Here is a 22,293-nt window from a genome sequence, read left to right as displayed (position 1 = left end):
AACGCGATGTGTGTTTTTTACCGGACTGGAAACAGTTAAGACGCTAGGAAACACAAAAAGTTTTCAATAAAACCGTACGCGGTGAAAAAACACGAAACAATAAAAAAAAATCGTCCGGCTTTATGGCCCTGTCCGAAATCGCGTTTTCTCGTGGGACGTGCGAAGAAAATAGGGCGGAAAAACGACTTGGGCGGAGGGTGGCAACGGTTTTAAGTATTCATCGTGTACCTACCCATTCGTTCGGTCCCACCACCGCCACACAGAAATACAAGACAGATACGTGAGTAATGGCGAACAAACATCGCGCTCGATTCGTTCTGGAAACATGTCGTGGTGTTCGGTCTCATTACCATTATTATATTATTACTTGACAACGGTGGTGGTCTCGTCGCGATTTTCCCAATGCCACAAAAACGATATCGCGTTTTAATCACAGGGAAGTACAAAACTTCTATTTCATCCCATTTCGGCTATTTCCATTAAACATCACAACAATATGCATAGGTACGTTATGTTTTATATATTAGACTTGGATTTATTATACTGTATTACCCTCTCATCGTTTTCCGATCGGGAGCCGAAATCTTGGGTTTTGATACGAGGTCTGTTAGAAAAGTGTTCTGTTACCACGAACGCAGGATTTATTCGAATCAATAATAATAATAATAATAATAATAAAAGTAAATAACAAATTAAAATGATCAAAATCAAAGTTTTTCAAAGGAGAAATTCGTTTTAGTATGTCAACGTTATAAGTACAAGTTCTTATCGGATCGATCGCAGTCCCCGATTACGACAATCAATATTATTGTCGTTATTAGATTTTCCGGCGATTGGTTGAAATTTTATTGTCGTAATACTATAAATCACGTACGGTAAATATTTTTTGAAAATCCGTCTCCCTGCGAAGTCCGGAAATCGCATTTCTCATACGATATCATCCGCAAACGACAAACATAATAATAACACTATTATCGTTACACAGATATCTAAACCGTAAGTACGTGCCGTTAGCTGCGGTCGCCAGTGCAGGACTTTTCTTTATTTAAATGTAAGCACGATACTATATCGGAACGTCTGGTATATTATTATTATTGGCCTCGGCGTACATAAATTCACGTAGGTACATGTAGAAGTGTACATATATTAACTGACGAATGTATAACGAAATTACTCGAATCTGAATAAGAGACGTAGATTATAGGATTGTAAGTAGAGCTGCAGATGATCGCGTAGACAACATTTTATGTCAACAACCATATGAAATTACAAATCACGAGACTAAATTATGTTAGTTAAACATTTTGGAGGATGAATAGTATTCTAGAAAATTAGAGAAAATTGACTTTTTTGTCTACTGAATATTATTAACAATCTGTTATACTGAGATTTTCCTGAGATTTGAGGTCAGTTGGAAGTTAAATTGTTGTCCGATGCATTTAACTTAGTAAGATCAGTGTAATAGTTGTTATATATTAACTATAATAATCTACCAATAACAGCAGATTGTTAATATAACAATAATTATAATACTGTTTATTTACGGTATACGTATAATATTCAAATTTACAAATGTATGATGATGAAAGTACATATATAAATGTGTTACACTAATATAATGAAAACATACAAATTAAAAACACAAATTAACAATTAAAGAGCTAATTAGTATAATTTTAATAATTAGGTATACCAAGTTAAAAATAGATACTAAAGATTTCTATGGTTATATTAATAAGTAGATACTAGTCACTAATATATCGACTAGACATTAATAAAATAATATGACAAATAATTTGTATTGATATTAAATAAATAAAATGGATATATTTTATTTCTAGAATTAATTTTATTTACTTTGAAGTTAATTTGATCTAAAAGTTCGGTGCAATAAATTAAATGATGTACCTATATAGTAATTTAAAAATAAATTTTACATTTTAAATCTTTATTTAATGGTACTATTTAAAAATATATATACTTATATAGTTATATTAATAAATTATAAATTAGGACTTCATTCAAATTTACATTTAAAAGATAAATATCTTAAAAAATTATTTTGGACGCTAAATAAACTATGATTTTGATTAATACTATCTGAATATTAAGTTAAAGTAGCATAATCAATATGGTAACGTACTAAAAATAACATTTTTAATATTCAACTATCATGTAAATCACTAGGTTATCCCAGTTTTATTGTGAATATAATCTACATGATTGCTAAAAGATCATTTTTTATCAAATAAAATTTCTAGGTCTTCATTAATATTTTTACGTACTAGATTTGTATTATTACATCATAACTGATGTAGAGAAGTTTTTTTTAAGAATACGACAAAATAGAAAATCTATCAACATATAAATACATTTCATTAGTGTCAGCTTGAAGTTCCAATGTATCCTCATTCTTTTAAAATATTTTTATGTAGTTAGCTAGTAATATAAAAATTTGAATAATTTAGAAATTGACAAATACCAATAATGAACATAGAGAAAAAGTAAAGGAGATAAATTATCACCGCGGGGAACACCGAATAATATATAAATTGATTCAGATAAAAAATTTGCATCTTACAGCTTGGACACGGTTGATTAGAAAGGAGTGAATCGCGAAAGCAAAGGATCTATAAATTCATATAATTTTAGCATATAAACTGACAATACATGGTCAATCCAATCGAAAGTTTTTTTAAAATCCGTATAAATCATAAATTAATCAAAAATCGATTATTGAAAGATACATAAATTATAGTCATGGTTAATCGCTTTGGTCGAAAGCCATGTTGTTCATTTGTGAAAATATACTCATAAATTATAAATATTTATCATATTTAAATATATTAGCAATCATAATATAATTGTAAGAAAGGTGTTGATTATTATTGCTGTAATAGTGTACATCTTGGTAAGTCTTAATAATAGTATAAAACGATTAGATTTAATTCATTGTCACACAATTTTGCAATAATTTTCACATGTGTTTTAAACATAATTATATATCCAATTTGTTTATTAAAAAACTATCTAAGATACGCACTTATAAAAGTAGTTATAAAGCGTTATAATAAAAAAATAGTGTTTTATTGTCTTTGAATGTAGCTGTTAATTTTTTTTTTTTAAATTTCATATTAATTTGAACTATTAAATGTAAGTAATCAATGATCACTTATAATAAACTGTTTAATAAATTAAAACGGAATAGTTTTAAAGTATTGATTATTTTTATATATTATACTATATTATATATATATATATATATTTTTTTTTTCCATTTTATTTTATTAATAACATAATATAAACGTAATAATTTTATTTTTAACAGTTTTGATTAAAATAATGTTTTTTTATTATTTACTAGTTTTATATAGTTACACTTGATAACATAAAGACGAGATTAATTAAAAAACAAAAAATGAAAAAAGAATCTCTGACAATAAAATAACAAGACAAAAATAATAAAAATTCAAGTAGTAATTTTAAATTTTTACTACTTTAGAGCGCAGAAAATAACATAAAACCCATAATTTAACATTTTTAATGTTTTAAAAACAAAATATTTTGAAATAACTTAACTTAGAATTTAAGGGGAACACCGAGAACATGTACCTAAACACATAATACGTGATATATTATTTGGTATATATTATGTATTTATTTTTAGTTCATTGGAATGTACAATCTACACATTTTTGTAACACAATATGCATAATTTTTTAGTTGCTATTAATTTTTGCATACTTTACCCTCGGGAAAAAATGCATTCATTAGCAACACTTTTATGTGTGACATTTTACTTAATAAAATGGTATATTATAAAAACTATCATTTTAAAATGTAAAAACATGGAATTAAAATTTTAAATAATATTAAAATATTGATACCTATAATAATATACATACAATAAAAAAAATTATTAAATGTTTTAACGCGATAGTTAAATGTATGCTATGCATTTTGCACAAAAATTGTCAATTCTGATATTCGGTCATAATATACTAACACATATAATTGAACAACCGTTTTATTCATGAGCGCAACTTGTAAAATTATTGGGGGGGGGGCAAATATATAGTTACATATCTATATATTATATTACTCACTCCTAATTTATTCTGGGGGAAATATCCCCCCTTGCACCCCCCCCCCCAGTATACGTCTATGGCTTTATCGATATTTAAAAAGATTCAATATTTGAAACGTTTATTATCGAGTATTATTATTTTTAAAGTTGTTCGGGCCGTACGGCAATTGTAATTTGTTGCACAATCGAACGCATGGTAATTTGAACGATTTTTAATATTATTATTTATGTTTAGAAAAATAAATATAAATCAAACTAGGTTAAATTTTGAATTATTTATTAAACATAGTCGGCAGACTAAAATTAATAATGTGTCCTTTAATCAACGCAGCGCGTCCAGCGTGCTTATCTGTCTTTTGTGGCGACCGATTACAGTATCGCCAAGACTGAACAAAAGTAGGTAGGTATTTATTCAATTATCTCAAAGTCCATATCCAGTTTATTTTTAAAAACTAATGAGAATTTAAATTTAAGTTGTTATCAGATATACTTAATAAAATTATACTAATAACATTATATTATATGTATACAAAATAATGTTTCTGTCATTTTTTCTTCATTCTTTGTTCTCTATACACTCCAAAATTATTGATTCGTTTTTAGTATACCTTACATGACGTCTCTATTAGCTAGTACCTACTTATTTACTCTCGTTGATTAAGATACATTTCTTAGTCAAAATATTTAAACAAGGGATAATTCACAATTTATGGTGTTAGAAAAATGTAAGATTGTTAACATTGTTGTGCCAGAGAAACCCACTTGAAAACAATTAGTTTATTATGATTTATGACTATCAGTCACAGGTAAATTGTCTACTTTGGTTTTGTTCATTTCCGAGTAATGTCTGGTAATACAGAATGTGTAATATAATTATTACATTAATAGCAAAATAATAAGTGAGGTAATTATACCGAATGAGATTTTTAGATTTGCATACAATGATATTATGGGTATTACTAGGTAATTCGTATTTTTTTTAAGTAAAAAAGTAACACAATTTGTTTTGATTTTTCTACTTCAAATCTGTTGTACGTTCATTAATATATTTTGATAAAATCTCTGTTTGTAATAGTGTATTGAAAAATTGTTTTTCAATCTTATAATACAATATCGTTTTTGTATTAAATTAACACAAAATAATATATTACCAATTTTATATTATAAGTATACGTATATATCAAAAAAGAATAACATTTAATATGCGTTAAATTTTCATGGTTTCTAAAATTACCAGATTTCATTGTATTTAAAACTCTGGGAATGCCAGTAAGTACGCTCTCTTTTATATTTGTTCATTTTTAAACGGAAACTATTTGATTTCATTAAATCTTTTAAAACGGTTTATTTATAAATTGTAATACAAAAAATAATAAAAAATCATATAACTTTTTGAGATGAGTTTTCTTTCTTTTTCTTTTTTTTGTTGTTGTATATAATCGAAAGTGATATTAATGAAGATAATATCAGAGCTGATAAAAGAAAATAATTAATAAAAAAAGTGAAAATATCAAACAAGAATTTACTAAGGACATAATAACCAACTGATTTTAGCGATACATGTTTTTAGAACGGATGAAAAAATGAAAATTTGTGGACCGCTTATCGAATTTAAATTGAAAACAATTTCTGATAAAATATTGAAAACTACGACTAAAGGTGAATTTTAGTTGATCATTGTTTCTGTTTATGTTCTTTTATTGGTTTGGATATTTATATCTGGAATCTTGCCAAAAATGTGGACACATTTTTAGGATGCTTACGTTGTTTGAAAGAATAGATCGTTTTTAATATTTTAAAACAAAAACCAAACTAATTGAAAAAATATAATTATTTGATTAATTTCGAAACCTGTTCGTTTTTATAGTATAATATATTTAGTAATACGTAAGATGTAAAACGTTCGTCGAGTTTTCTTTTTTTTTATTCGCACGTTACGCCATCCTAAAACTCAACATGTGGATGTACGAATATCCGAATATCAAATATTTCATACAGGTAACGAAAATGAACTGATGAAAAACAATAAATATCTCGCGACATCAGAAAGATTAGTGTTTCTTTCGAAGGCTTTTATTCTTTGACACAGTCTCAAAAATAATATAACAATGAACACGAGTTGTTCTTGCACGTAACTTACAATGTTACGAGATCAAATAGACTTGAAATGTTTTATCAAAATGACTTTCACTGCCATTAGCGCAATGATTTTTCTATGAAATTCTGATTAAAGAAAGAAAGAAAAATTGTACGACGCACAAAATATAGATTTGACCAGATTATACTTTGAACTTACAGGAAAATGTTCACAAAACTTGTTTGACTCATCTATATAATTTACCATTTATATTATGGTATTATCGTGTCTGCGATACAATTTCACACATACTTTTATGTCAATAATGTATAAATCCTCGAAAAACCGGAATTCAGTTATTATAACCATATAATAACAACACGAATGTCGTCATTTTCGCATAGCCGTGAGCACGAGTTCAGCGACTGCATACATCCGACTTACTGCGAGTAAATGTTCAATACAAAATATTATTTTACTTGTACATTAAGAAATTGAAAAAACAAAAACACTATAATTCTTCATCCGTCGTCTTTTAATACATAGTTGATTATTGTTATAATTGAGTAGTGGTGTGTCGGACAAGATGATTTTTTTGAAATAATAGACCAGTTTACTCGAAATTCCGTTGTAATATAATTATTCTATTTTAATAAACGTTTCTTCTGTACTCGATCTGAGGTAATAACATTGACGCACAACTATGAACTGTTGATTTAGATCGTGAGAGGTCCAAATACGTAAATACGAATAAATACGAACACTGAATTTTAGAAATTCGACGAGAAAGTTTGCTATTATAGAGAATCGGTGATCCGGTGGGTGTTATGTGTAATAAGATTAAGATAACACGGCAAGATTATCATAGTTGTTCCAGCACTACGTTAGTATTATTTACTAGTTTACTATCGACATTCAAATGATTGTAATTGTTACCAAATGTGTACATTACATTATGCATACAAATGTGCATTATTATTAATATTATAGGCGTATGCGCGAAATTTAATTCCGTGACATCAAAATTTAACCACACGAACGCGAACTATCAAAACTGAATATTTAATCAATCTATATTTTCGTAGACGAAATTGCATATTCCGCAGTCGTAATCAGTAATTTGAACTGTTTGGACCCCCCCACTCGTCGTCCCACCATTTAAATTGGTGCATATGTACCAACCTGTTGATTTAAGTATTTAAACGTCGAAATTGCGGTGTAGATATTCTATAAATAACGATATTATTAATAGTTTAAACTAGACTAAACCGATATACCCACACACGTACGGCGCTCAATCTGTACCAAGCGTGTCGGGGTCATCGCAGACAGTGTCTATATTTTACTTGATTGATATTTTTAAATGAAGCGATAGCGATATTGTGAATAAAAAAAAAATACAATACAATACAATATAAGTTAGACATATACATAATATTATGTATTCGACATTAGATTTCAAAATGACATTGGACATTGCCACCCTTATAATAGTACAATTAATGTTTTAAATTTAAATTAAAGTCATGTTGTTCTATGGCTTCGGACGTTAGAAGTAAAATGATAAAAAAAAAAATCAATTGAAAAACAATGATACGACTGGTTCACTTTAAATTAATTCCATTAATACCGTTTACATCCTGATTACGTCTGTACATAATTAAGTAATCCTGCATTGCCCGTTTCAGACAAAATCAAAAACTTTTAATTAATAGTTAAACAATTAGAAATCGTTTTTATAAGACCAATCATTATTTTGAAACAATATAGTATACCGTATTTTTCATACGGGTCAACTAAATTATAATAGTTTATAAATCTTATCAAAAATTAATTACCAATTCCTAAAAATAAAAAATTATTTCTATCATTAAAAATTTTGTTTTTCTTTCTTTCTTAAAAAGTGAGATTTTTGTTATTTGATATTATCGATGTATGTAAATTGTAAATACTTCTATAAAAAAACAAAAAGTAAAATTAAACTATATAGTCCATACAATTAAATTGAAAAAATCTCAACATAAACAACAAACATTTACCGTTTGAAATATAAACTTACTAAAAACAAAACTAACAAATATTTATCTATAGAGTTTATACTTCTAAAGATGATTATTAATGTTTAAAACACCCTATATGTTGTTCTAAAAACTAAATACCTACCTTTACAAATAATAAGCTGAGCAGTGGACGTACATACATATATTGATTTTACAATGATGATGTTTAACCTTTTTGGGAAGTAATACATTGATTTTTAACTTTGATGGTGGTCGCCATTTGGATTTAGTTGTTAATTTTGATGGTCAAAACTCAAAAGTAAAAAATGTAAAGTTCTTTTTAAAATAGCCAACAAAAATAAAGAAAAAATTGAATTTTTATGCAAAACCAGTTTTCAACCAAACCTTGGTTTTTGGTAGTATAACAAAGCGAATAACCATTAACTACATATAATTGAAATGTTTATAATATAATTTAACATAATGATGTAAAATTATAAAATATATTGATTATTTTTGTTATATTATATTATATGAATTAAATTTTTTTTCTATAAATGTCAATACAACATTTTTTGCTAGATAAAAAAACCTTAAAAATTCAATATTATAAGTTATCATTAGTGCTATTTAAAAACATTAAAATAACATTTGTATATTTATTTAAACGAAGAATATAAATTTTAATTTTGTATTTATAGCTACTTTAAACTGTTGTTATATTTTATTATACTTCAACGAACGCAATGACATCTTTAAACGAAATGTCTAGACAAAAAATAATAATTCGTCCTTCCGTATTAAGTAAATAGTAAAATAAATTACTTTAATAATTAATATAAATTTACCACAAAATATACTTAGGGCTGTTCTTACAATGTCCGGTTAAGTGTCGGTTAAGACTAACCGGTAGAGTTCTATCGGTTAACACATAAGAAATTCTGCCGGTTAGCGTTATTAGACACTAACCGGATATTGTAATATAGGCTGCAGACAGATCTTCTTCGCTCAAAATCGTTTTTCGTATGCAATATGATTTTCTTATCATCGAATTTACATTTAACATATTATACGTACCACTGAATTACTAAATGCGGAGGTACACCCAACACCTATTAAACAGCAGAGCGGTCATCTGTACTTTCTCCTTTTTTACTGAATTGGTCCAACTCGTATATTTACTTACTTACTTAGTAAACTAACTTTACAAACGATAAATGCTTACAAAATCGTGTATTATATAATATGACGTATTTGTTGATATCTAATTCTCCGAGTGACCTCTATCGTTGTGTTATATATGAGCCCCCATAATGACGATGAAAATATATTTCATATTAAATTATATTAAATTTAAATATTATGACAAACGAAAAATCTCCGTATAGACTTCACTGAATACATAATATATTAAATTCATTTTTCGGTTTTATGTATTGTATAATTATTATGATTATTCAAGATAAAATTAATGCGAAAGCGTGTGATTTGTCAAACCGTGGTCATCGTTTATATGCTGCGTATTCACAACAGACTACACGAACTCCGTTTATACGTGACCAAAGTGACAAGACTCGGGAACCGCATATAATATATTAAAACGATATGTCATATCAAAATACGCGGTAAAGATCGCGACTGCTGCGGACGAAAAACATCGAAAAACAAATAATACGAAAAACAATATTATATTGTATTAAACGCTTTTATTTCGATCGCGCATAGTACGTATTTAAACAGCGTGTTTTCTGATGTTCGCATAGGGTCAACGCAAAAAAGAATGATTAAACGGCTCAGTATGTCGTTTTGTGATAAGTAAACGGCAAAAACTATCATAAGAATTATAATAACGTATAGAAACGTACGATCCGTTAGTTAATGAAATTGTTTAACGTGACATTTGACTGCAGCGCAAAATAAATTACGTCATAATTATTAGAGCTCGAAACTTGATGCATTTTGCATTTTTTTTTTTTTTTTTTTAGAACTTTTTAGACGATGCTATACTGCTGGCCACAGATGTGTTTCATTAACATGTGAATCTGAACAACTAATTTTTATTTTGTATTTTGCATGTGTTTATTACTTTTTAAGTCATTTTTTGACATTTTTAGGTCATTCTAGTCATTTTTACTGATTACACATTAGTTTACTTCTTATTGTTTCTTGTCGACCATTATGCCGATCAGTCGTCGTTGTCGTGTTGTAGTGAATATTATTGTACCTACATTTTATTATTTTTTCGTAATATTTTCGAAAGGGCGTAGACCGTTTAGGCGAATCGACCCAAAATATAGTCCGTTTGGGCGAATAGATATATACCGTTTGGGCGAGAATTATTCAATTAAAAATAACGTTTGAGCGGTATGAAAATGCTTATAATATACACTCAACAATTAATTAAACAAAATCATATAAAATATGAATAATTAATAATAATAAGTCAAAAATCTACAGCCAAAAATCATATAACACATAAATAATTAATAATAAGTCAACTATATCATGACGACTTAAAGTCTTCGAAGTGATTGAAATAAGAAACACAAGAGAGATGCTATAGTACAAAGCATAAACTAATGACTGTAGTTCAAAAGATATGTTGTGTTAAAAACTTAAAAATTAATAACTTTTCAGAGGATTGCAGTTGTGTTATTCCTCAAACATATTATCTACCGTCCACACGTTCTAAGAGAACAGACGTTCACGTAACTCTTCGAATAAAACTTCTGAAATCACTGCGCAATGTTCACCGACTAGCTGCACCTGTGTTTGTGGCCTTGATCACACTTTCAATAATAATTTGCAATCGATCTCTTAACGACGCTCATAGCTCGTCAAATCGTAAACCGTGTGCCATACGAACGCGTTTCGCACATGTGTAAACGCATTTATAACTACTTTGTCGTTATTATATGAGTAATTTTATTTGTTTTGAGATTTTAACATATATTCAGTTCTTGGTGTATTTGAGTTTGGTTTTAAGTGCAATTTGGTCATAGTATAAGAAAAGTTATAACTAATAAGGCAGATGTCTAGCGTATTATAAACAATACAATATGCTTTTGTATTAAAAAAATGTATAGTCAGTTTATCATACTTAGTAAATCATTTAAAGGTAAATGAACAATTTGAAAAGTATTAACATTTTTTAAAAATATTGTTTTTACATAATTTTAATTTATTCCAAATATTTTTTTCGTAATCATTTTTGAAGATTTTACCTCGACTAAATATATTTTTAATTGTATATAAAAATTTAATTTTAAATTAATTGTAAGTTAATATTACCTATTTAGAATTCAGATCAGAGAAATAGTAAACCAAAAAAAAAATATTAAATATTATATTATTCAATATTTTTTTATCAATTGTTCAAAATTTGATATCGTACAATTATTACACGACATTGTAGTCTTAGAAAAATGTAAAAAAAAATAATTTCAAAAACATTGATACTCTTAGAAATAATATGTATGTTTACTGTTTAAAAAATTATCCTATACCTATGTAAAATGATGTTATACAGCTTTTATGATATCGTCCATTTATAAATGATATTCTTGAGAAAAATACTAAGAATAAAAAAAAAAAAAAATAGGCCTTTATATACATTTCAAAAATAACAAGAATGTTGTTTGGTTTTCGAAATAATGAAAAGTAAAACTGGACCACCTGTGTTGAAAATTATCTAGTTAAAATGTGTATAAATTTAATACCTTTTAAATTATGTAGAGAATTATGTTTTAATTCATCTAATATTTAGCTTAGATGAAAAATTGGCTTATATAGATAATTTAAATATTAAAATACTTCTACAAAAAATTAAATAAGAAAATATTATACTATTTTTCATCACAGAATAATAATGTTAAAAACACAAACTATGAGACAAGAGCGCCTAATCCATATTACAAACAAAACCAATGTTACTAAAATAGTAAAATAAAAAAAGTTTACAATATAATTTCTTGTTATTATTGTCAACAACAAAATATAACAAATGTACACTACAGTCCATCATTAAAAATTGAGTGATTGTATATTGCCCCGTATATTTTAAAAATATACCAAAATGATATTCTTGTAAAACCATTCTATAAAGATTATATACCTACATACTTACACTGCTTATAATTATTGTTGGTTGTAATTTTATATTATTTATTATGTATGTGTTTTAAATATGTAAGGTGAGGTTTATATGTAAGGTGAGGTTTATAGCTCGCCCTTGGTAATAAGTTTATTACAAGTCGCTATAGCTGTGAGTGCATATTATATTATAATATATATATTTTACATGATTTATTCAAAACTAATTTTTCCTAGTAATGGGTATAAAAATACATTAATTATCATATGCATAATGCATATTATGTTCTAATACATTGTTATCGTAATTATTAGTATAACACCATACTCCCCATGCCATTTTAAATGTATACAAAATATAAAAAAAAAATTAATTATCATTTTGTTTATATCTAGATAAATTCCATTTATCTTATTTAGATATTTTTTTAGTCATCTATTCCCAACACTGCTTATCGCCATCCAAGGAAGTATTTAAAATTATTTTCATTTTTGTTTTAAAGCTCACATTTTTAGTAGAAATTATATATTTAAATGTATGTATAATAAGTATAATTTAATATTAAACTTTTGTTTTAAAATCGTATACTACTATGTGATTTTTCATTTTTTATAACTAATTATACTAAATTTTAATCATTTTTATGGTGCAAAAATTAAGCATAAAAATTTATTTGGTTTATATTCATACCATTATATCCTCGATTTGTTATTATAATATTTTAAATATATTATACAACCGTATATATCGTATTTATGTGGTAGATATCTAGACACAAGTGAGCATACACTTTTGTATTTAAAAATAATTCTATAACGTTTACCAGATCAATTAATTAAATATTAATTATTCTATTAACTTTATTAAAAATCATTTTTTATAAACCAATCATATTATATACCCTAATATTATACAGATTATTAATCGATCTTTGCCCAATTAGACCAATATTAGTTCAAATTTTTAGAGTCACGTTTTTTTATTGCGTCGTGGCACAAGTATACAATATTGCCATCCTCATAGTACAATGGAATATGATCATTTTTGTTTTGATTCCATTACAAGTTTGTGACTGTTAAAGTTTATGCTTACTAGTTAATGTATTCGTGTTACGAGTCAAATTTCCCGTAATCCAAAATATTTTTATCTGTTTGTAATTAGTACAAATCAATTTGAATTAATTCATTACGATGAACGCAATAAGAAAACGTTTCAATTATACTGCACGTCTAATATTATAGTCATATAACACTCATAACTCCATTATAATATTATCATCGTTTATGATTTCATATCAATGTTGCCGTGTATTATTGATTTAGTCTTGTGTACATAAACACGTAGTTTAAAACTATTAAAATAATGATTTGCGTCAAAAACCTACTTATATTAGTAAATTAAACACGCGTTTCAAAACAATAAAACAGTCTAATTGAAAACAGTACTCGTATTGGATAAATGCTATTTTGAACGCACCTAGTGCAATAAATTTAACCAATCGTGCGTTGATGATAACGTGAAATAAATGTATATTTTGTTTTTGCGACAGGAAACCGTGTTCGTATGTTAAAATAACGCACTTGAAAATAACGAGCGCAGCGTAAAGCCCAAAGCTTCGGATGAAACTCTTAAAAACGTCATTGAAAAATAATAATATTATTTAGGTATACTCACATCTGCTCGCATTACTGCAGCATACAATTTATTGGATCATTATTATGACAATATTACTATATTGGAAAAACAGTATATACCTATTATTATAATATTGTTACAATCAAACAACTCTCGAATGTCTGTACAATATATTGACACGAAATCAATATGCATATTTACCAACAATAATAATGTAATTATCTAATAATAGTATAATAATATCGTATATACAACATATGATAGTCATACTCAATAATATATATATAAACTTCAACTTCGAGTATTCCGTCGTTTTAAGTGGTCGGTCGTCAATTTAATGTTTATGTGACGTTAACGTAAAACATTATCCATTGACCTTTTACAAAATGGCATATGTAGGCAGGGCACCTCACTTTAATACGTTCAATTATCGTGTTATTGATATCGAGTTTTCCGACAAGTACGAAAATAATAACATAATATTTATTAACGCGTGTGCGTATATTATTATTATTATCGCGTCGGTCGAGTCTTTTAACAGTTGTAAACAATCATTATTTTATGCGATTCAAACATATTTTTGGTATTGCACGCACTACACTATATTATTATTATTATTATTAATTACACTAGTGTAGGCTTTTTTAAGGGTTTTTCTTGTCGTATGCACCTATACGAAATGTTAACGCGAAATGTGGCCTATACCACTCTTTTAATTAGATTGACAATATGATATATTATTTATTGCATTATATATTTTAATGACCTATTATATAATTGATATATTTTCGTTAATTTACCATTATCTGTTTTAATTATTAGTTTTTGTTTCGCACAAATATAATAATATATAAACTTTTTCTTAAAAAAAAAAAATAATAATAAATAAAAGCATCTTAGATTTTTTTTTTTAATTTTCACCATTTTTCAGTTAAACGTCCATGGTGGTAAATCAAGCGAGATTGCACGCAATTATTTTTTTTTACATTCCGTAACATCAACGACCCTCATAAACTTTCAATTTGCTGTGTGGTGTAGTGTGCCACCATTCAACGGATACAATAGACATCCGTGATAATGATTCACAGTCTTTTGGATGTTACGTTACGTATCTACTTAATGTCTTTTCCACAAACCAATTCATCCCATTGGATTTCGGTTACAAAATTTAATTTCTCTTTCAATAAACTCATATAATGTTTACCTATCTTTTTTCAAACATCATACCACAATATTACCATTATCCTCTTCCTGACACATATGGAAAAACCCACGGATCAGTCATTTTATAATTCCTATTGTTGAAATCATAATCTTACACATAACTCGAGCCTTTATTATTTAACGTTCTATTTATCCTCCCGCGATTATATTTTCTCTTCGCGTAAATATATAAAACGTTTTCAACATAATGTTACACTTAGTAGGTATATCATAGGGTTTATGTAGGAAATGTATAAGGACAATTATTTTAAGTGATGTTAGAATATATATAAAAAAAAAATTTTTTAATAATGTATAACTGTTATGAACCAAAAGCACACTTACATTTAATTTGACTATCTTCATATATTATTATTATTTTTTTTTTTTTTTTCAGCTTGGTGATTTATCAAATCCAGAATTACGAATACTCACCGATCATTTGGGACATGATCAAGTATAGTGGTAAGCTAAAAAATCAAATTTACTGTCGTCATCGTCAATAATATTATATTAGATTTTAGATTAACATTCTCAACAAAAAAAAATTGACCACGCACTTGCATATTTAATGCGTAAGTTTAATCGGAATAAGAATATTCCAAAAAAAAAAAATAAACGTTTTATATCAATAGAAATTGATTTTGTACCTCTTACAAAAACATACCTGGGCATATGTATAGCGGACGATTTAAATAACATAATTATTAAAAATAATGCAAAACTCATCCGAAAATATTACCTCTGAGTAATATATAACATCATCCTCGGTTTGTCCGTTTTAAATTTACGAATTGGGTCGAATACCAGTTACAATGTTTTATACATTCCCGTCCATTCGCCCGTCGCGTATTGACGTATCAGACAATTTATAGCGTCTGTACGTAATACCTTTATAGTTCACGGTAATAAATAAATAACAAGTAATAACCCTAATGCACGCGTTTGTGGAGTCGGACCTTATGGGGTAGTACATGAAAATCGTCGAGTTCATTTTGCGGTGTTCGACCACACCACCGACGGTTGATGAGTATTATTATTATTATTATTATTTATTTTATTCTGTGTTTAGGCGACGAAGTTCCTGTGAAGCGATTGTCGGTCGCCGATTTGTTGCCTGCCACTCATTACTACATGACGTACGACGGATCTACTACGGTTCCCGCGTGTCACGGAAACCGTTACCTGGTTAATACTGAACAAACCAATCTACATCACTAAACAACAAGGTGAGTACACGCGTATACAACGTAATACAACGTGTGTTCTGTTCAACACAACATTTGGCATTATTAAACACACGACAGTGCTTTCATTTAAGTCGTGATTTGTATGTCATTAAGAGTGTATCAAACGTTGTTATTTAGTCTACATATGATGGGTTGAAGAACTTTTAGGAAATACGCCCTGAATATCCTAGCAGCAAACATATTATTAATATGTTTGTATCGGCATAAAAAAAAATATTTAATAATATTATTTGTTTTATAAAATATATTTTTTAATAGTATTTATAATAGTTATAAATTTGTAAATATAGTTATGATGAACATCGGGAGTTTTATAAAACATAGTATAGTTATATTTTATTGAACGTTATACATACGATATTTTCTAGAACGATATGACCAGTCCAGCAACTGTATTATACAAAATATGTTTTTTAAAACTTATACTTAACTAGTTATTTAACTGCGGGTATTTGCTGTTTTTATTACACATTAATTGTCTCGGTGAATTTCCAAAATATATTTAATGTAATATTACAATGTTTTTTGTGCACGATCTCATCACATTTTAAAATTTTTAAATACATACAACTCTCGACTACAGTGATAGTTATAGACCGAAATAAGGATATGAACGACAATAATAAAGTGCAGAGCTGCTTGTAACCTTAAAGTAATTTATATTAAACTAACCGACTGAACCAGATATCGTGTGCGTAAGGACGAAATAGTGGGTCGTTTATTTTGCTAGTTAGTCGTATTGATACGCCCACGCTCAGCAGCTCAACATTCTACGTTCTGGACAATACAAAAATCTCAAGAATATAGTTCTAATTACCTAATACTCCAGCTAGTCCAACTAATTTTTCAAGATTCATCTCGTAGGAATGCGCATTGTAAATAACCAAAATTTCGTATATAGTTATTAAATTTGTTATGCCTACTCTTAGAAATAATCGCTAGAATTAGTTTGAATAGTACTGAAAATTTATCGTCTATCTCTTAAAAAAGTCACTAAAATATATGTATAAAAGATAATATTATCATGTATATAAAGGAAATAAAAATGCCCAAATTTACATATTTGTCACAGCCGAAGATAAAAACAAATAGTTTTTAATTCCTATTATACCTAACCAGGAGTAAATCTAGGAATGAAAAAAAAGGATTAAACTGAACATAAAATGTGCACCCAGTGTACATTTTTATTGTATAATTATATTATTCATACTTGTAGATTGAAAAACAAAATGATAAAATCGTTCACAAAACCTAACCTAACCATTAACTAGTCCAAAAATTGCGGTTAAGTAAATAATTATAGCTAAGCAAGCTATTTTTAACTAAACTAATTAATTAATTTTTCAATTTATTTAGTGATTTAATTGGTTACGGGCTTACAGTATTCATTGTATTAATTTAACTCTTTCCAATAAATTTGAAGAATAATACATCAGTCAAAATAATGATACAATACATCTATTGGAATTTAAGCTTGAATAGATTTGACGAACTTTTTTAATTCAACGTCCTGGATGTAATTTCTCAAAGTCTCTTTAGACATTTTCCTTTTTTCACGGTAAAAACAAAATAATTCATTTTTAATGTTAACAAAATTATTTTTAGCCATTTATTATTACTGTGACATTTTTCACTGAACAGATATATTTTAAAATTTTATTTAGCCAAAAATGCACTTGATATTTTCTGATCGCCAACTTTATTTTAATATCTGTCAATGAATAAACAATAAAGTAAATTTATTTTCGGCGGAAAGATCTCAGATTTTATTTATTCATTTATTTTTGCACACGCGCGCAACTGCACGAAATTTTAATTTTTTAAGATAAATATCGTAAAATCAAACGCAGTATTCTCCAAAGAAAAAGACTATTTCAGGTATATAAAAACAGTATACTCGGTTTGATTGAATTAACATCTCGACGTGAGTGGAGTGATTAGCGCGGTTCGCCGCACTCAGAGTCCGTGACGTGCACCAGGTCAGATTACGAGGCTGTAAAAAACACGTCGGAGTCGGGGTAAACGTCAACAACGATCCGGACAAGCGGCTCACACCCGAAAAGCCGATATGGTAATAAATTGAGCTGAGAAACGACGACGACGACGACGGCGTTAATTTAAGGCTGTCTGTAGAGTGCTTACCGAGTAATACGAGTACAGAGTGGTGCGTGGCAACGAAATAAGAGCACTTTGCACGATTTGCATGATAATATTATATTACCATCCGGCCGGCCGGGCAAATGCGCTGGCACGCAGTTCAAGTGATGTTGTTTTTATCGATACCGCGCGACAACGGCTATCGATTCTGACACGCGTCGCGTAACGGACAATTGCTTATTTTTTCTCGATTTCCAAAGCGGAACACTACGTCATTATTATTTCACGGGGCATATGTTATTATTAACGGTATGTGTTTACTTGACCTAACCGCTCGACCGCGTTACCGAGAAAACGAATAATGAGTTCGACGTAATAACCGAAAATGTTAATTTCGTTTCCCATACCTAAACTCGAGATGATATTTTTTTTATTTTTCAATGTTCTATTTGACTATATTATGTTTGACTCGTTGTGCGATTCAGATTTCAAATCGATTGAACTTTTAAAACAGTTACCCGTCACATCGCACGCAATGCGTACCACCGTTCGGCGTTAAATATATCATAAAAATTATGTTTTTTATATTTTTTCGTTTTACATTTATGTCAAATATCTCCCTCTATAAGCTCCTATACATTCACGTCAATATAAACACCCGGGATTTTTAACAAACGATATTATTATTCGTGCATTACGCTTTACTCGGCATAACCGTCGGTGTGAAACAACATATTTTATTTTTTTCCGAATTCGACGGTTTATCGAAGCGGTTTTACACAATAAATTATATATTATAGAATATTGTTTACGGCCGTTTCAATATTATTATTATTATTATCGTATAGATTAGGGTATAATTCCATCAAAAACAAGTGTTCAAATACTTCAACTATTATAATATAACACTTAAATATTTTACGCGCGAGTTGTTTCGCGTGGTGACCGCTGTCGTAAGGAGACCTACTGAAGAACGTCGTTTCCCGATCTATTTCTTTTACGGTTTTTGCGAGATGTGTACAACAGTGCTTCTCAAACTGGGGGTCGTGGCTTATGACCGGTTGAAATATATATTATCTACCTAACCTAATACTGGTAGGTCATAGAATAGTTAACGATTTTGATTGAGGCGGCCTTGACAGTTTCACATTAGATTTAGGGGGAGGGGGCCTATGACAAAAAAGTTTGAAAATCACTGGTGTACAAGGTATAGGTACAAGGTACACGCCAGATCCCCAGGGCCCGGACTTCTGGGGGGGGGGAGGCGGTTAGGTTAGGTATAAAATAAGTATATATAAGTAAAAGGGCCCGAAATTGATCAGCCCTGGGGCCCACCAAAGTTCTCGCCGGTCGTATAGTGTGTATATACACAGCAGCTGTGAGTTGTTGTCTTTGAGGAGGAAATATGTTATAACACGCGCTCGAAAGAAATCGAAAGTGTGAACGCAAAACGCGGTTTAAACGATTTATTAAAACGTATGCGCGAACGGGGATTGGCGGAGGAACACAAGTGCCGGGTGTGGGTGATGGGTATCCTGGAAATTATTTGCCCGAATTATTTTAAACACTTCGCCACGCCACCGACCGGGAACCACGCAACCGCGGTTATTGAACCGAATCGTTTCCAGCACGCCATCGCGGCCCCGTTCACCGTCGAAAACCACCCGTGTTTTTAATGCATCGCGGAAATCGTCGCGTCCCGTCCGACCGACAGCAGTCAACAAATATTTCGTTGATATCTCTCGCCGCAAGTAAACATATTTTTTATTAAATGTATTGTAATTATATGCTAATACCGCGCGATTTTATTAAATTATTACGTTTATTATCGTGTCATTTTAATATACGCGTATATAATACCGTACACTATCTCTGTGTATGTGTGTGTGTACTGTGTGTGTGTGTGTGTGTATCGCGCTCGCGATCGTAAAAACCCGACGCCGACCGGACGCGAAGTCGTGTCCAAAGTTCATTTCGCATATTTTCACATCGCATTTTAATAATATTATTTATACGGCCGCGGGCTGTGTTACTGCGAAATATATAATAATATTACATTTTATGCGGACGGCGATGTCGAGGCAACCCGAGTGTCTACACGTAATTGTGTGTACGTATAGACACAAAGTAGAAATCATTCTTACATATTATTATCTTATCGTGTTTTTGTTTTTTATCTTAAAATTCATAATATCCGTTAAATCGTAATAATAATTATAACCTACGCGTAAAACTTCTATTATCCTACGACTTCCGTCGTTATTACGGCAGAAATTATTGTGATTTACGATCGCAACCGCTCGTTTTTATTTATAGCACCGGCTGTCTGTATCTGCAGCGTTCGAGCAGAAGTAGATATTATTATACAGATAGTGTTATAATACGGAGAGCTTCGCGGGACGTGTTTGTCTACTTTTCCCTTAAATAATGAATTATTTTTTTTAAGTTGCACATCATAAAGGATATATTCTGTAACAATTACATATAATATGTGTGTATGCTTTCATAATATATTTTATAATATTTGAGTTGAATCCCAAGGGTGGCGCAAATTTTTTAACAGTGGCGCAGCCATAATTCTTTTTTGGGAGGGCTGATCAATATTTGTAGCGTTTTCATAGACTATTAAAAATTAAAATAATTTTTAAATTTAACTTGATATTTTTTTTTGGGGGGGGGGGGGGGGGGGGGGGTAAGGCTGTAATCTCTTTTAACCCTTCCCTGCCTACGCCACTGTTTTTTTTAACGATGTCTACACATTTAAATTCAAATTATTAATTTCTATCTTTTCTAAGAATATTCAACATAAATTTATAAATACTAAGGTTTCATTCGGTACCTACACGATAATACGTTTAAATATATGGAGACGATGATATGATTTAACAATTATAATTACAAAAAATATAATAACATATAATTAACAGTAATAAAATTCAAATCTATTTACTAGGTACTATATTATTATAATTGTTTTATGTACACATCAAGTTTTCACTAAACTGCCCATTATTCATGGTACATTATATCACAGTAAAAAATAAATGAAAATTCAAAACTAATAATAATTAATTCAAAATTTATCCCGTGTTTATATTTGAAATATATAGAGAATTTAGTCCGATTAATTTCTTTATTTGCACAGATTTTAAGGACAATATTATAAATACATTTTCCAAACATATTTATTTCATGAATATAAGCCGACGACTGTTTGATGAATAAAACCTTATGTCAAATGTCGTTTAATGTGACACACAAGTCAAGTGATGATAATCGATCAAGAAAAGCCGGCTGAGAACCGGATTTTCTAACCTAAACTAACTTTTCCAACATGAAATTAGTAAAAGTCGTATATAGTTTTAAATGCACAGTAAGCACGAGTAATTAATAATATTTTAATGATTTATTTAGTCGTATATATTAGAGTTTACATGACGTGATCATACTCAATACTTTCTTTTTTTAAAAACCACAACACCGCTATTGGATACAGCACACGTGCACTCCGAAGAAATGCAATCGTTTATTGTTTTTTTATTTACCTAAAATCGAACGAGTTATACTTTTCATTAAAATATACATGGATATTGAGCTGTAGAACAATTCTAAGTTAATAGATATTCAACATTTTTTCAAAAAACTGAATTGTTGCATAACGCAAAATACAACGGTACATCGTCTACTATAATAGCGTTCCTCGCTCGCTTCACAAACGGTTAGTGCGCGCTGAATAATCGCGACACCGCTACATATTATTATAACAAACCCACTTTTTCTTACAGGAAATATAATACATAGTATAATATTGTTCGTGCTGATATCTACAATTTATTTAATTATATATATTA

General features: G+C 28.9%; 1 protein-coding gene across 1 annotated transcript in view; it reads left to right on the top strand.

The window, feature by feature from the left end:
* LOC132926647 (carbonic anhydrase-related protein 10-like) overlaps positions 1-22,293 on the top strand; it is a 193,996-nt gene that overhangs the window by 157,589 nt on the left and 14,114 nt on the right. Inside the window, 4 exon segments of the mRNA XM_060991020.1 lie at positions 15,493-15,540; positions 15,542-15,560; positions 16,168-16,268; positions 16,270-16,319. Coding sequence (XP_060847003.1) covers positions 15,493-15,540; positions 15,542-15,560; positions 16,168-16,268; positions 16,270-16,319 — 218 coding nt within the window.

Source organism: Rhopalosiphum padi, chromosome 3 (assembly GCF_020882245.1).
Source record: "Rhopalosiphum padi isolate XX-2018 chromosome 3, ASM2088224v1, whole genome shotgun sequence".
In the NCBI taxonomy this organism is placed as follows: Eukaryota; Metazoa; Arthropoda; class Insecta; order Hemiptera; family Aphididae; genus Rhopalosiphum; species Rhopalosiphum padi.
Note: the sequence above shows the minus strand (reverse complement) of the source record. Positions and strands in the feature narration are given on the sequence as shown.